Below are 17,268 nucleotides of genomic sequence, written 5' to 3' on the forward strand. Positions count from 1 at the left end.
CAGATTGCCTTTGTAAGATTTTGAAGCCAAGGAGAAGGTCCTCCTCTGCATTCAGATTTGTTCATAACAGTATTTTTTTTCCATATTTCAGTTTCTGCTCTGCAATTATTTCTAATGAAACCATGATGGCCTTCTTATTCCTGCCCCGCCTGAACAGCACTCAATAGTTTCAGCTCTGCAGAAGCATTGTCTGATTTAAGATGCATTCATTATCGCAGCGGCACGAGTTATTCATTTCCTCATGGTCGGTCAGATAAGCATAAATTGAATTGCTGTCTTTTGGACTAAACGTATAGGCGTATAGTTTCTACAGCTTCACCATCTACACAGTCAAAGGTACAATGCGATGCATCCCAGGATGCCCGGTTGAATGGAAAATTAAATGTCAGGACAGATTGACTACTAAACTGTATCATCTGTGAAACGTTGACAGCAAATAGTCCTGGCTCTGTCTGCTTGGATATTTACAGCTTTTCTCTGATATCCTTAAATTTCTCCTAATCTCCCCTTTTTCCTTTTTTTATATACACAAAACCTCCGTCATTGACAGGGATTAATGACAACATTGACTACCCCAGATATATATATATATATATATACATATATATATATCCCCAGTGAATAGAAGTGGTAAAACCAATTCTGCCATTCAGCATTAGACCTCTTATCGTCTCAGGGCTTTAACCTTTATTTCTCCTGTATAAAGTATTCTACACAGCTCTGAAAACCAAACAATGGTTTAAGGCATCTGTTACCCATGCTGATGTTTTTTTTGGCAGTAAAACCAATTTCTTTTTGTATTTAGGGGCTTGTCTATTGGCTTATTCTGGTACATGGGCCCCAGCTGTTTTTTTGCAAACATTTACTTAAAATATGTATTGAATGGCATCTGTGCCAGTTCAAAGCCTACCTCCAGGAATGTAAGCTACCTACCTAAGCATCAGGCATCCTCACAGAAGTGCAGATGCAGGAGTCATACCCTGTGGCGAAGAATCAGCAGGAAACAGAGAAGAGGGCAGAGAAGGTTGTCTGTGATGTCTTTTCCATTTCTACCTGTGTTTTTCTTTAATCTCTTTCACCTCTGGCGTTCACATACTACTTACTGTACCAATTTTCTGTTGTTCATCCAAATCACGCTTTCCCACTTGGTGTCCTCTGAAAACTCACAGATTGTTATTCCTTCTGCAAGAGAGGGAAATGCTCTCACCGAGATTTCTCAACCTGCAACAGTTTTTCCGTCTTTTTTTTCTGACAGCGTAACTACAATGGAACGCTCACACCGGCCAGGTCAGCCCAAAGTGGCAGCCCATGTCAGGGCGATGCATTAAAATTGGATTTTGTGTCCATGAACCACCACCATGGTCTTCCCTTTTATGTCTTGGTGTTTATGTTTGTATTGAGCATTTCATGGTGTTTAACACAACGCTCTGCGGCGGCTAAAAGGCCTTTGCAGATGATTTAAGCTGTTCTCACACCAACAGACCTTTTCTGTTGGTCTGTCTGGGAAGTGTCAGTCACAACAGATTGACAGCTGAACAAAAAAGCCTTGTGTCTCTTTCAGTCCACCCCAACGCATCAGGATCTGAATACTAAAGTGGCCTGGGCTCAAGGCTACACAGGAAAAGGTGTAGTGGTGACTATCCTGGACGATGGCATTGAGAAAGACCACCCTGACCTCGTCAACAATTATGTAAGTTGAACAAAATTTATGGGGGGGGGGGAAGTTAAATGACATGATTGATGTCCTAGCCGTTTTCACGTCTGTGTTAGGACCCTGAGGCCAGCTACGATGTGAATGACGGAGATGCTGACCCGCAACCAAGATACACGCAGCGAAATGAAAACAGGTAAGTTGGCGAAAGCAGAAATCCGGCAACACCACTACCAATGGATCAGAATTGCTTCAAAGTTAGCTTTCAATCTTTAAGGAAATTTGCCAAGCCGGGGGGGGGGGGGGGGGGGGACGACAAGTGGACAAGCGGACAAGCTTGAACTGAGAAATCATTTGGACTGGAATAAAAATAATTCTTACCAAGCACCCCGTGTCCAACCCTTGTTGTTTTTGACTCTGCACTAGCCTCCTTTACATGTTAGTTGACAGTAAATGACACTGGTAAGAAAGCACCAAGTCTATACGGGCTTTTGGTCCAGTGCTTTTGGCTGAAGCATTTACATTTAGAAACCAATTATTTAAAGTTTGCAAGCACTGGTGCAGTCATTCTGCAAAGACTTGAAAGATTGTTCCCCTTTTCTTCTTTCTTGCCTCAGTACACAAGCCGAGCTGCATTTCAAGCATTAGCCCGCACTTCCCCACAGCCACTTATTTGTTGCTAATACAATACTTGTTTACTTGCCCTCAGTGATTCATGCTCTTGCCTTGCAGTCTTTGGTCACATTAAAACGAGTTCGCCCCAATTTATTGATGGAAAACTAAAGCTCCAGCAAGGGCGAATCCTCCTCCCTTCTCCCCTGTTTCTTCAAACGCTGTGGTCTCCTGCCTTTGTCCAATCCCCCTGGCGCAGATGAGACGCTACATCCCGCCTCTGAAAAGCACAGCAGGATTTCTCTCAAATCTCTCTCTTTTCTGGGACGGCTTCCACCAAGTCTTTTTTGCAGTTGTTTGTTTGTGTTCTTTATTGTGGGTTTCAAAGCGCCGCATCCATTTGCAGTTGGGTCAGGGGGAGAAGCAATATCGGCGTCGCACACAAGTTTTCATGAGATTATAGAAGCTATTGTATGAGAATAGAATCCAGGCAGATGTTCTGCTTTGAACTTTGACATTGTTTCTCTCACTAATCTATATTTCTCTCTATCTCTGTCCTCATTCCTCATCATGATCTATTCATCTGCAGTATTTATTAATCTTGAAAGAGGCAAGCATCAGCAGTTTTTTTATTTTTTTCGTTTTTTTTAAGCAGAGGCCTTGTTTCTTGTCCTTGCCGACAGCTTGAGCGGCCATGCAGAGCGACCCTAGCCCTTTCTGTCAGTGTAAAGTAGATCCCACTCTGTCCTGCTGATAGAACAAAGCACTACTGGAGGGGATTACTCCCTGCCTCTGGTTCACGTCAACTCCCCAACTGCACCATGCTATTACTTCAGAAAGACACACACACACACTCACGCATACACACGCATATAATAACAACACAGAGAAACACACACTCTGCTACACATGTCAGTGGAATTGCCAGAGCAATTATCTCGGACTGGATCAATTTATGGGCATGGAATGAAAAGCGAGGGTGTGTCTCTGTCTACAGCGTGGAGCTGCGGTGTTTGGTGTGACCTGTAAACGCATTATATCCAATGAGTTATGTAAATCACAACAGAGAAATACAGGCCGACAGTGAGTAATGCTCACAACCCCCTCACAATGAGATTATATGAATATATTCATAGGACAACAAAAAGCGAGGGAGAGTCGGAGGCGGGCATTTTCCATTGCCATGACGGCCCGTTCATTTGTGCTGATGACAAGCAAGGCTGATTTTTGAATTCTCATATCTGGGTTTATCCTTAGAGATGCTCTGAAGTCTTGAGTTGGCAGCTCTGGCAGATATTGTTAAAGGGGGTGCAGGCCAGGTTGAAGGCTGGCCAAGGCAGGTAATCCGTTTGTGCTTAATCATGTCAATGTTTTTCTTTCTTTTGTTCTCTACTTTCTTCCATTTTTCCTCTATTATGTCAGTATGATGTGGATGTAGAGGGTTTCATGAAAATTAACAAAATTGGTCATTAAACTTTTTATTTTACTTATATATATATATATGTAAAATAAAAAGTTTAATAATGACCAATTTTGTTAATTTTCATGATTATTTGAAACGATGGCCCAAGTTCATGGTGATAAACCTCCTGTAGGTTATTTTATATCTTCAGAAAGTATTCATACTGTATCCAACAGTGGATTTAAATAAATACAGTACAATCTTGTCACTAATCTAAACAATATAAACCATAATGCTTATACTTTTTTTTTTACTTGCAGATCTTTTTAAATCAGTCAAATAAAACCGTAAGTGTTTTAAGCCGTCCTGACCGGGTACCATCACAGTAATTCAGCATCTGAAACGGCACGCACTACCGTGCAGATTTTCAGTTGACTTTTTTTAAATTTGGGTGAGCGCTTTGGTGCGTTGATTGAATTTCTTTTGTTCAGGTATTTTTACTGTCTCCATCCATCTAACTTCCCCTTGAAGAGCTATTAGCTCCTGTTGAGAACTTTTCACCGGGGTCCATTAATTGAGACGCACCAGTTAGATTGTGCAGTGACGGCCTTTATTGGAAAATGATTGGCATGCTACACAGCCGTGTGTGCCCTATCGACACCCAAATACTAAAGTGACTTAAACTCAAGGCTGGGAAGATGAAGGAAGAGAGGTATGTTGGCTAATCAGGTTGATTGCATTGTGAGAGTGTTTTTCATGCTTCTCTCTCCCTATCAAAGTGAGTGGAACACGGCTATTTGTTTCTCTGAACAACGTTCTGCTTCTTCAGCAGAAATTCACTGGAAAGGAAAAAATGGTAAATGCAGCCGCTGCAGAGCAGACACATCTTTTGCATCTCATTCAATTCTTGATTTCTTCTGACATTAGTCAGGGCCGGGCAGGCATCCCCTGCAATAGAAAGTTTAGCGCAGCCCTGCAATCTGTATGATGTGAAGTGGTTGGTGACTTTTGGTCGGGTTCTTTTTTTATAAATTCAAATTAGTTTTTTTCCGTTTGAAAAGTTAGCGGCGATAATCACTAATATTAGTTATTATGTTTACGGAGTAACAAATATATTATAAGCAAGGAATCGATCTTATGACCTATTTTTGAAATGTGAAAGAGTGTCTTTCATGAATAAAACATGAGAAAACTGTACTTAATACACTAATTCCTTAAAATATCTTCATCCTTCATAAGTGATATCTTGCCGATTGGACTTTGATTCAAGATTGTATCTCTTACTTATCCAACCATATTGCTTAAATCAAACTGTGACAGCGACGGACTCTAGAGGTTAAACGTTTTATGTGCTTCACTGTAAACGCAACAATTTAATTTTGTGTCACTGTGCAGTATTTTGTGTACGTAGTCGACAGAAAATAAGCCTCAATCCACTTGGAATTCAAGCTGCAACACCAGAAAATAGCAACAGGGTTAAACACAATCTGCAGGCATTTTGTCCTTGGCCAAACGCTGGCAGACACGTGGCGTCTGAGACATTCCCTAGACATTCCCTATCCCTAAGTATGTGAATGCAAATGCCTAACCCGTACACACGCTGCATGCATATCTGTGTCTGTATGGAGGTAATAAAGAGTCATCAAGGGTGCGATACAGATCAAATCAGACTGAAGAAGAGCACAAACCAGAGAAGGCATCTTCCTCCTGCGTTGTCTGCTTTAGCGCCTCTGTTACAGTGCTTGACACAGCAGGTCGCACTGCGCTGCGCTGACTTTGCTGCCGACACATTTTAGAAAACAACATTCTGCAGAGTTGACTTTCCTCAAACGTCCACATTCGAGCTCTTCTGTCGAGTATGTTTTTTTGACATAAGAGATCCGGTTAGTCCTTGGTGGTTTAAGGAGCATGTTTAGAAACACAAACCTTAGTCTGTGCAGTACTTGCAGTACTTGCCTACAATTGTTTCTCAATCCACTATTGTGTGGAGAAGATGCATCTTGTAGATAAACAAGTGAACTCTGCATTCAGTAACGTAAGAGTGGGCGTACGTTGGGAAAATGGAAAACGTGTGTAAGCCTGATTATGATACTTCATTTTTCATTCTGAGGCCTTGACAGTTGGACAGAAGTCTCGGACTCTGGTGGACTGTTGGCAGCGTGAATGGCGAAAGAACAATCGGAAAACAAGAGGATCGTATTTTCTCTATTCACCGTCGCACGCTGCAGATAAATGCTTTCTACTGTTTACACTGAGTTTATCAATTATTGTTTACAAAGCTGCCACCCTTTGTCGGGCCCAAATAATATAATTCCGCCTCCCGTCGTCTTGTTTATTCTGCTCCGGACTCCTTGTTTATTTTCCAGACAGCTAGGCAGACTTTTTTTTGGAGTTGATGTTGGCAAGGGACCTCACTCTTAAATCTGATTCCTCTGCCTTTCTGTCTGCTATCCTGCTATTATTTAGTTATCTATAAAAGGGCAGCTTTATTGCTTTCTCTAGTATATAGTATATATTTATGTCCTTTTCGGATACCTTACCTTATGGCCATCTTATCCACTATAGCTCCATTAGAATAGTTTATTTCCTCTCCTACCATAGTGCTCCATACAGTAATGATCTTTATTCAGAGAGTAGCAGTTTTTGCCTCACAGTAAAAAAAACAAAAACATTTTGATTTCTGGCCCCCCTCTTTGTAGAGATTTCTTTCCCTCTGTGTCCACATGAGCTTCCTCCCACTTAAGGATATGCAAGTCGGATGGATTGGACTCTCTAAATTGCCTAAAGGCATGACTGGTCATGACGGTTAATGTGTCTACATTTGCCTGATGATGGTCTGAAAACTTTCCAAAGTGTTTCTCTGCCTTCTGCCCATTATTTTTGCAAAACGAAAACGTCTCGTCGCTCTAAGTAGCCAGAAATGAGAATGATCTTATGTATGTGATTTTTCTCGAACCCAAGACATTCAAATATGGAATTTTAAACAAACGGATCACTCTTCCCTACAAAACTGAAGACAGCACCTCTGTGTTCGACCACACAATAAAGAGATCGCCGCTTCACACTCCAGTGTAACCATTTGAACCGACCTGCCTGAGGCCACAGCTGAGCCAAGCAGGAAATAGCCTAATCCTTTAGGCAGCTCCAGTGAACGGACCCTATTCAGTCCCTCTAAAAACAGAGATCAACCAAAGGAGCAACGCCACGAGACAGATCCTACAGTTTAGCCAAGCACGAGTTAGACGTCATTTACACTTGGTGATGCATATTCAACACACACGCTCTATACAACACAACCCCAACACTGTGTGTGTGTGTGTGTGTGTGTGTGTGTGTGCGTGTGCGTGTGTGTGTGACCATAGTGGCCTACCATCTGTAAGTGTAGATTCTCACTGCTTGAATACGCGTCTTTCTGTTTTTCGAGGCCTGTATGAGAAAGTATGCTATGTCAGCATGGAGCTTTTCTCACTCATCTGCTGGTAGTAACACCCACAGAACTGGTCTGTTCTACCGATTTTATCTGAGTCGAGTCAATTCATCACAAGCAGTGTTTAAGTAGTATCAAGTTTTTGTGGCTCTGGGAGATCTTTCTAAATCTTGAGAGAAGCTGTGTAGTTGCATTATTGGAAATGTAGGCTTTGGAACTTGACTTGCATTAGGGACTAAAAGTCAGGATTCTTCGGCCTTTGCTGTTTGATTTTGACTATTTTTTTAATCCGTCTCTTGTGAGACTCTTAACTCTATGGAAGAGCAACATTAAATCATTGGAGCATCCCTTAAAGGTGGATTTATAGTGTTGCGTGAAGGAGTTAGCGGCACCAAAGGCTGTGCCGAATCTGATATGAGCCTCAAAAAATGTAACTCAAATCTCAGACTCGTATCACAAAGTAAATGAAAGAAAGTAAACACAGTGATTGGCAGGAATATAATTAAACCACAATAGCGCCTGAACGAATACAATACAGCCATGTCGTGCTGCCATGGTGAAGTCTATACTGTATCCAGCTTTGGATCTAATGCACCTCCTGTACTTAAGTATATTGTCATATTCTACCTCTTCCAACTGCTCACCATCCCATCCCATGGTGTCTTGTAGTGATCACAAAAAAAACCTCCAAAGTCAGTAAAAAAAATCATAGAATTAGACATAAGCAAATGAGCAATGTTTTTATTTATTCTAACCCCAACTAATGATCTAATTACACGTTAGCGTGAGTGAACGCTTAAGGCCGACTCAGAGGATTAGATCAACATTGAGGCTTCAATGAGATGATGCCGTGGTTTTGGTGATGTGTGTGCATACTGTACATTAATAGACTGTACTGTGCAGTATATATAGACACTGTATGGTCTGTGGTCGCATTGCATCACGTGCAGAGAGGTTGTGCTGGGAGACATGTCTCCAGTAACTGGCAGGGCAATGACTTGACCAAATATGGGGCCTTGGCCTGAGGAGGAGAGATAAAAGCATTACTTCACTCCGCCCATTTGCTCCTTCTGATAAGATAAGGGAGGTCACATTGGCTGTGTGAATAGAGCGTCTCTCGTTCAGCGGCCTTTTATCTGAGCTTTGTTTAAGCTTTGTTGGGTCTTTTCTCCACAGCTTGTCTTTTTGCCATCCTCAGACTCTCACTCTAACGTTAACTAACTTTGATCGTCTTTCTCCGAGATGAGGCTGCATTATTCTGAAGCTTTTTTTGTTGTTTTCCCACATCTCATGTATAAACTTTTCAGACTGCACTTATGCGTGACCCGGAGAGTCGCCGTGTCTGACACCTCTTCCAATCTATTTTAAATGGCTATAGAATGGAGGCATTCAGTAAAGTGTCTGGGAAATCATTTCATTTCATGGACATTTGACAGATAGAATTGTGGCTTCGCCTCGAACCCTTTGTCTGCTCTGGAACGTCTGAGCCTCCCTGGATATATTAAGCTGTCTGGCCGGTTTAGTTGAATTCAATCCAGGCCAATCACTCATTCGCACACATACACACACAAACCAGCTGCATCTTGATGCGTAAGGCCTCTCTGTAAACGTATTCCCAGACCTCTGGCTGTGTGTTCACTCTGCCCATCCTGGCTGAATCCCCCTGCCTGGCATCCCATCTGTGTCCGCGGCTCCTTGGTCTGAGGATGTGTGCTGTCTGGAGCGCAGAAGACATTTTTTTTACGATGCTGTGTAGATGAAACAATAACGGTACGTGCAGCTAAATGAATTTCAGACCTCATGTCAAAGTATTAACCATCATGGACTTTAATTTGAATTTTAAACACCAACGCGTCTCATTGCTCAAATCCCAGCATCGATAATCAGAGCATCTTTGTTCCAAAAGGCAGAGCTGCGAGCCAGCCTTTTTGTTTGTTTGTTTGAACATAAGTCATTGAGAGTTGACATTTGGAGCTGTTATTTGCGGTGCAATTCAACTGCAAATGCCGACACATTGCGAGTGTGTAGTAAGTAGTTTGGACCGAGCCATCTGGCTGGCCACGGTGCTGGCTATACGTGTTTTTTAGACAGTGCGGATAATCGCAGACTCCCTCGATGGTGAAAGAATATGTTCCCTTTATAATTTATATTCCTCCCATGTTTACTCAGTACTGTTCCACCGTTAGAAAATGAACAATGCTGCAAAAGAAAATGTGACATGTATATTGCTTTAAAATGTAGCCTCGTACTAGATTTTACACTTCAAGCCAAAACAAACAGGTTTAAACCTCAAGTTGTATTTATCAATCTTAGGGATCATTTCCAAAAGAAATAGCTCATAAAATGGAACTTGCACTGGATCTCTCCACATTAAAATGAAGAATGCTTCTGCTGCATTAAATTACAGAGGAAGCACTTAGTGTCCTGCATGTCTACAAATATAGATCTCTTTTACTTTTTAGGTTTTAGTTTTTTTTTTTTATATTAAGCAGCCACATTATTGCAGTATAAGAATTTGTGCTCTGCCCTGAGTAGCACTAAAGCTTCCTCAGTTTAACAGTCTTCTCACTCATATTTCCGACGAATATTACTTTTGTTTTTCTGGCCTGAGATGACTGATGGTCACCACTCAGCACCCACTCAGTAGTGTTTCAGCACATAATAACATGATTGACTTGTGTGAACGAGCTCGCGGTGCCAGTCAGTCAGACGTTGTCAGGCGCGCGGTGGTGAGCTAAAGTGTAACGAGTGGGCGAGTGTGCGCTCTTGATTCAACAATAAATATTCATTTAAAGGTTCGCTCGCCACTCCACGTGCAGACCGAGATGTGACGCTGCACAGAGATTAACATACCTGGAAGCTGAACAACTGAGGCTGTGCACTACGCCTCAAGCATTTTCATTCACTCCGTCTTTCTTTGACAATCAGCCAAATGGACTGAATTGTACGCGTGAATTATATTGATTATCTAATGCTTATTGGGTCATAATGGCGTTTGAAGCTGCACTTTTCCCCAAAAAACTGCTGCTACAGTACATAACGGTGTTAAGAGATGTCCTCCCTGCGTAATGAGCCCCAGTTTAACCCCTGAGTACATGTATATTGCTCTTGAGGGAGCCATCAACTCTCCCATCACCTGCTGCCATTTATACAAGCCAGTTAGCCGTAAAACAACGTAGTTTAACCTCTTGATAGCAATAATCATAACGTCATTGCATTTGTGATGTATTACACGCTGCCATATGTTGTGCCAAGGTCCTTGTGAGGGACTTTCTGTCAGTGAAAGATTTGCCCTGTCAGGCCAGTTGATTACTCATTTAAAAATCACTGTAATGCTTGTAGTTGTTGACAGCCTAATGCATGATTTGTTAGGAGGCAACATGTGCCTTATTCCACACAGTCTTTTTTTGTAGTTTTTGTGGGTTTTGTTCTTTGACGTTGTAAATCCTGAACTAGTGAAAAGAAGAAGGAAGAAAACAGCAGTGCTCCTCTGCTAAAATGTTTGACAGTGAACAAAAGTGGGAATTAGCGGGAGGGTAATATATCACAGAGCTACACGGAGTCTAATCAGGATCCCAGCTGGAGGCGTAGCCTACTCTGACCCTGTGAAATGACTTTGTCCTCTGCCTCATCTGAGGTTGGGAGATCAAAAATGAAGACATTTTTGGCTCTTTGAAAACAATACTGTGTACGTAATTAGCTTTGTTCCGATAACATTCATGCAGCACGTCCCAGTGATGGGTGTAAAACTGTTCATCTCCTAATCCGATACCTCTACTGTAATCAGCAGACAATCTTAATGATCTGTGTTAAATGGCCAACGCTCCTTCTGCTCCATCCATTCGCAGTCCGATCACACCGCGTCAACCCTGAAGTCAATGAAACAAATTAAATCCATTTCACTAACGATTACCTTGTTTTGCCTGGAATGATGCAACGCTGTGAAGGTAGAGACTTTTCTTTGGCTTTTATTAGAGCCGAACTGTGGTTGATCATCACGTTTTTTGGGGGGTTGGAGGTGTTTTTGTTTGTGAAGTGTTGGTGTGTTTGACATCTAGACAACACTCTATGGGGAACCTGTCTGTTCTGAGAAACACAAGACTGGTTGAAGGTATTAATGAGGGACTCTGTGAATAATTCATGTACATCGATAACGTCTCATTTCTCATTTGTCTGGCCCGGTGACTGTCAAGGTAAAGTTTAGGAAAAAGGTCTTTGTGTTTCTCCTCAGGTTTCACCGTCGTTACTTTTGATTGGAAGCGCCTGTATGCTGCAGCCTGTACAACAGGAGAATAGTTATTCATTTTTTATTGGGTAGTAGAGGTGAACGGAGGAGTTGTCTAAAGTGGCTGTGTTTAACGGGAGAGGATTGGGGCCACTGGCTTTATGTTTCTCTTTTGATTTTGGTGTATTTTTAGCTTCAGCCCAGCTCAGTTCAGGACGTTACAAACAATTGCTGCTTTTTTTTGCCGTCAGCAATTGGTATCGTGAGTTATTGTCATGCTCATGCTTGATGTGTAAATTGTCACTTTGTGATCTTCCTCCTTTTTATTTATTACTATCTTTTGTGACTTTGTCTCTCCCCAGACATGGAACGCGATGTGCAGGAGAGGTTGCAGCAGCAGCCGACAACGGTGTGTGTGGCGTCGGTGTGGCCTATGACGCTAAGATAGGAGGTGAGTGAAGCATGCCACGGGGATTGTTAATCGGATAAATGTTTAATTAGAAAAAATTATAATTTAAGTTTGGTATTGCACAATAATACTCACATTCAAACTAATTAGCCTAGAAGGGAATTTGTTTCAGCTGAGCTCCATTTAGTCCAGGACCAGAATCCGAATCACAGACTCAGCTGTGTCTTCACATTTTGTTACAGACCCAGTAATAGTTTGTGAAGCTGATATCCTTCATGTTTTTTCTGTTGTTGTTTCATCTTTTACCGAATGATTGACTCCCTGTTGTTCAGATGCACAAGTGAAAGTGTGCTGCAGAGATAGGCAAGAGCATGCAGTGAATCGTCCTTGATCTATTGCTGCTGAGAAAAATAGCTCGTCTTTCTGCAGATTTTGCTCTGGAAAGGAGTCGATTGTGGCTTTGTCAACACTTACAGGACAATGCCTGGAAACATGTAGGTTTCAGATTTATGTTTCAGACGAGGTGAGTCTTTTTTTATTTCAAACCAGCAAATATCATAACTCAGTCCACCTTAATTTGACACTTGGCCTGAAACTCCAACCTTTCCTCCACCAATTAGATAAAAAGCTAGTTCAATTTTTTAAGTGTTTTGTTGAGTCCTTTGTGAATTTAGTATTATGCTGATGCCATGAGACTGACTTCACAACCCAGCGGACGTCCTTTCATGCCACTGTGTAAATCAACTGCCTGAAACGCTGGTCAAAATAAGACTCGCAGTCTTTAGCACAGTCTCTTGATTAAACGGTGATGCAGCTGGTAGCCCGTGCAGATATGCATTAAACAAAGAAGACGTTCCCTTAAATCAAACGTGACCACATATTAAGTCTGAAAGGTTATTTTCTTTCTCTTTCTCCTCATAGTGTTTGCACTTGATAAAGTATTCCGAGGAGGCTTTTACTAACTTTTGTCACTAAACAATCTGTCAGTGACATGATGGCAGCCAACAAGACTCAGCGGAGCCTGTGGTCCCGTTCACAGATGTTACTCATAATTCTCCTTCTATGTCTTCATTACCATTCATCTCCCGACGGAGCCGCGCATTGGCCCTGTTCTCGTAAATTACTCCTCTGTGAATCTGTTCACGTCACGGGGTCAGTGGATTGTTTATAAACAGCTGGGATTTGCTCCCAAATACCAGTGGCGTGTGTGTGTTCTTGGCTCACTCTGCATTTCCTTTCACCTACTGTACCTGTATTCCCTCCACACACACACACACACACACTCATAGCTGCATTCCTGCTACTTCTGACTTGCTGGAGCAAAACTCTCACAGCAGTGTCTTAATAAGGAATCGTCGAGCTGCGGGAAGTTGATTGGAATTGCAACGACAATGATTATCATTACCGCTGCAATACAGCCAGAGCATAATGATCTACCGAGCAAACATTGTGCTTTTTTGTGGCATGTTTAGCCCAGTTAAGCATTTATTTTTTTCTTATTATTCAAACTTGTGTAACTTGTGAATCCCCATGCCAACAGAGTAATTACCGCTGTGGCTACATCTCTTCTGGCATGTGTTTTTCCAGGCAGGTTGTGTAGAATGGATTATTTAAGTCTTAATCTGGGCGTCGTCGATGGCAGTGTTGCCTCTGAGGTCCGGCGGTCTTCTCCCAGTAATGGACGTTGTTTGAGGTCGCCTCATTTCACGCCTCTCTACAGCCATTAATGTTCAGAGGAGGGATCTGAGGGTGCTCACTTCAAAGGCTCAGACAGGGTTGTGTGTTCAGGTATGATGAAAGGTGACATCCAGCGCCTCCCTGTGTGGGCACACCAGTCCTGTTGAAGGCTTTGTGAACTCTCAGCTCATTTATACCAGTGTGTATGTCCTCTCGCGTGCAGTCTGTTAGGTCTGTCTGCATACGTGTCCTTTCTGTGTGTTCATTGGGGTTAGGTAACTAGCCTGTCTTGGTTTGACATCCAGCTGGGTTTTTGTACGTGTGACGGTAAAAATCTGCGAGTGAAGATTTGTACGCTTGCTCATTAAAAGTGGAACTCTGTGAAGTATTTGGTTTCTCCTGTGAGGTCTTTTATTTCTCCTTTTTTTTGTGTTGTATTTTTTTGTGGCAGAAGATGAAATGGGAATTTGCGGTCCGACCGATTTCTTTCAGTCTTTTTTTGACAAGTTTCCTCTCGTTGTCATCTCATGCTGGGTTTTTCCACTGAAGTTTTGACACCTCTCCACCCATCTGAAGCTAAAATCCATACGCTCACTATCTCTTTACCGTCTGTCACTCTTTCTTCGTCACTTTTCAACGTCTCCAGTGTGGTAACCTGCTCTGCGCTGCATTGCCTGTTCATTTCACAGGAGTTCGTATGTTAGATGGGGAGGTGACGGACGTGGTGGAGGCCCACTCTCTGAGCCTGAACCCGCAGCACATCCACATTTACAGCGCCAGCTGGGGCCCAGAGGACGACGGCAAGTCACTGGACGGTCCTGCCAAGCTGGCGAAGGAGGCTTTCCTCCAGGGAATCACCAAGGTTAGTATATACATACATATATACATAAGCTTGAACTTTTAATCTACTATCTTCCCTGATCCTCTCATCTAACCTTTGGCAAGGAAGCAAATACTTTAAGAGTAATTCACAACCAAACTGTTCCTTTTTATGTGGAGCAATTTATCTCATACCAGCAAAAAAGAAAAAAAGCTTTTTTTCCACCTATACATGTACGTGAGTTTGCTAATTGGCCTCTGACTAGCCCTTTAGGGTTGGATCGAGTAAGACATTACAGAGTATGACACGTTATCATAGGCTAATGTCATCATTTCTCATGTGTCAGCATGCTGCATCAAAAGGCGTTAGCCGAACAGCTAAATGATAAATGGGAGACGGGAGAAAAAAGAATCAGAGGAGCAGTCACTGATGCAGAACAATAGTTAGATTCAAAGAACGCAGTCATTTTTCTGTGGAAAAGAATGATTCATATGTCACATCCCAGAAAGTGAATTGCTCCACATATCGTGGTGTGTTAGTGAGGAGAAATTGCCTGACAGCAGCACAACAGGGCCTTTCTGGTTCAGCGTGTGTTCTCCTGGCAGTGAGATAACCCCTGGCACCGAAGTCTTATCATCTGGCCTCTGTAACCTACAGCCAAGGCAGCGTTGGGTCATAAATTGGACTGGAAGGTTTAGCTAGAGCTTCAAGACTGTAGTGTTGTGATTCAGTCAGCATCAACACATTAAGTAGGACGAAATTCTCCCCCCAAATTTGCAGTAATTTGTGAAATGGAGAATCCGATTTAAACAGCTCTGAACAAGCTTTTTGGAAGTCTGTGTTCAGGGGAAAACGAGAGGTCCCTTTGTACACTTGCAAGTTTAAAATGTGATTGAAGGAGCCAGTGAAAACAGTGTTGCAGCATCAGTGATAAGGAAGCACAGATTCAGGTATCTTTTAAATTTGTCAGTACTGCAAAGGGAAAATACTGGAACTGATGATGTGACAGGACTTTTATTTTTTCAGCAGGCAGAGAGCAAAAAAAACAGACAATCTCAGTCTTGAACAATACGAGAAGCGAAACATTCGTGCTGCATTTTCCATCAAACACCCGTTTTTATGTTCCTTTGTTGTATTCTGTGGGTGACGGAGAGGAAGGGAGAAAGAAATGGTATACATGTGTTTCTCTCTCCTTATTAATGTCTAGTTTGCTCTGCTCTCTGTATGTGGGATTTTAAAGACGTCCCTCCACTTTATTTTATCTGTTTCTCCATCATACAGTATGTATTTCTTTGGTTATTATTTTGTTATAGAAAAATAATATTGTCTCCGCCCACTTGGTTTAAACTGTATGTGGTAGAAGAAATGCTTTAATCTTTCAGTTTTACTCTGAATGTCAGCGTCTGGGTTGCTGCTTTCACACTTTGATCAAAGATGTTATTTCTATTTTTCGAATGACAGGGTGTGATTAATGCTGAAAAGAAATGTGACAAGTTAGTAGATTATGACAATAATTATACCTATATTTATTCTTCACTTTTCCAAAAAAACAAAACACTCAAAAAGTGTTTCACAAAAGAGCAAATGAAAGGCAGAGGGATGATGAGCTATAAAAAGAAGAAGAGGGCTCTCTAAGAATATTGTTCAGAGAAGGAAACCCGTGATAAAACTCGACATCATAAGTAAAACTAATTAAAAGGCCATTTTAAAATGTGTCTCTATAATTTGAACAAATGGGCACTGAGGTTCTCCTCCATCCAGAGGCTGTTTCAGCGCTTCACCGCCCTGACTGCAGATGCTCTTCTGCCCTCTGACTCCAGCTGAGCCCCGGGGGCCAACAACTGGTGTGCAGACCTCAGGCAGAAATCAGCCGTGTAGTAAGAGAGAAAAGGTCAACAGTGCAGACCAACCAGTGCCATAATAAGCAGTAAAACTTTAAAAAATCAATTCTGAAGGTCATAGGTAACTAGAGCAGGAAGAAATGCTGAGATTGAGATGTGCCAAAACAGTTCTGGGGCATTTCAGCGATTACAGAGTTGCAGTAAACTAATCAGCTGGAGACAAATGCATAAAACATGTTTTGTGTGTCTTGGAACAAAAGAAACAATCTAATCTGAACAATGTTCCTGCGTTGACAAACGACACCCTTTGTTACTTTGCTAAAATGTTTCCAGCCTCCTGTTGGCAGGTCCACCCCGAACCTGTGTGTGTGTGTGTGTGTGTGTGTGTGTGTGTGTGTGTGTGTGTGTGTGTGTGTGTGTGTGTGTGTGTGTGTGTGTGTGTGTGTGTGTGTGTGTGTGTGTGTGTGTGTGTGTGTGTGTGTGTGTGTGTGTGTGTGTGTGTGTGTGTGTGTGTGTGTGTGCGTGTGTGTGTGTTAGGAGCATACAGTCTCACTGCCAGATATCATGTTGTCATTTATCATGCCCCTAAATTATATTCTGCTTGAGTAGATTTCGTAATTACATTTCTTCTGTTTGTTATCTGCTGTTCTGTGCCGCAATAAGTCGCCTGGCATTATGATGTGTTAATAAGAGTTGTGCCTACAGCGGTTCACTGCTTCTGAGCGAAAGCACACAAGTGACAAAGTGTTTAAGCAGTCAGACAAACGTCTTTGTCAAAGGCAATGTTTCACACTTCAACCAATTCTTGTTAGAGTCTTTCGCTATGAACGTTAACGCTTGTGTGCTTCGATACCACAGGGCCGCGGCGGACAAGGCTCCATCTTTGTGTGGGCCTCGGGTAATGGTGGCCGGGAGCAGGACAGCTGTAACTGTGACGGCTACACCAACAGCATTTACACCCTTTCCATCAGCAGCACCACGCAGTCCGGCAACGTGCCGTGGTACAGCGAGCCCTGCTCTTCCACCCTCGCTACTACCTTCAGCTCTGGAAACCCTGGGGAGAAACAGATAGTGGGTGTACACACACACACACACACACACACACACACACAAATATACATGTACTTCGTACTTTGCGATGGCCTTCTTAGTCAGCCAAAAATTGATGCTGCTACATCCGAAATGAAACCTTTTCAAGTGTACG

At 42.4% G+C, this 17,268-nt stretch overlaps 1 protein-coding gene across 3 annotated transcripts in view; it reads left to right on the top strand.

Moving 5' to 3' along the window:
• Nucleotides 1-17,268, top strand: part of furinb (furin (paired basic amino acid cleaving enzyme) b) — a 62,678-nt gene that overhangs the window by 35,010 nt on the left and 10,400 nt on the right. For all 3 annotated transcript variants that reach the window (XM_076088865.1, XM_076088867.1, XM_076088866.1), the window contains 5 exons: nt 1,562-1,690; nt 1,771-1,847; nt 11,680-11,768; nt 14,093-14,265; nt 16,923-17,135. In XM_076088865.1, coding sequence (XP_075944980.1) covers nt 1,562-1,690; nt 1,771-1,847; nt 11,680-11,768; nt 14,093-14,265; nt 16,923-17,135 — 681 coding nt within the window. The remainder of the gene's footprint in view (nt 1-1,561; nt 1,691-1,770; nt 1,848-11,679; nt 11,769-14,092; nt 14,266-16,922; nt 17,136-17,268) is intronic.

Source organism: Anarhichas minor, unplaced genomic scaffold, assembly GCF_050575085.1.
Source record: "Anarhichas minor isolate MPS153535 unplaced genomic scaffold, ASM5057508v1 ptg000011l, whole genome shotgun sequence".
NCBI lineage: Eukaryota > Metazoa > Chordata > Actinopteri > Perciformes > Anarhichadidae > Anarhichas > Anarhichas minor.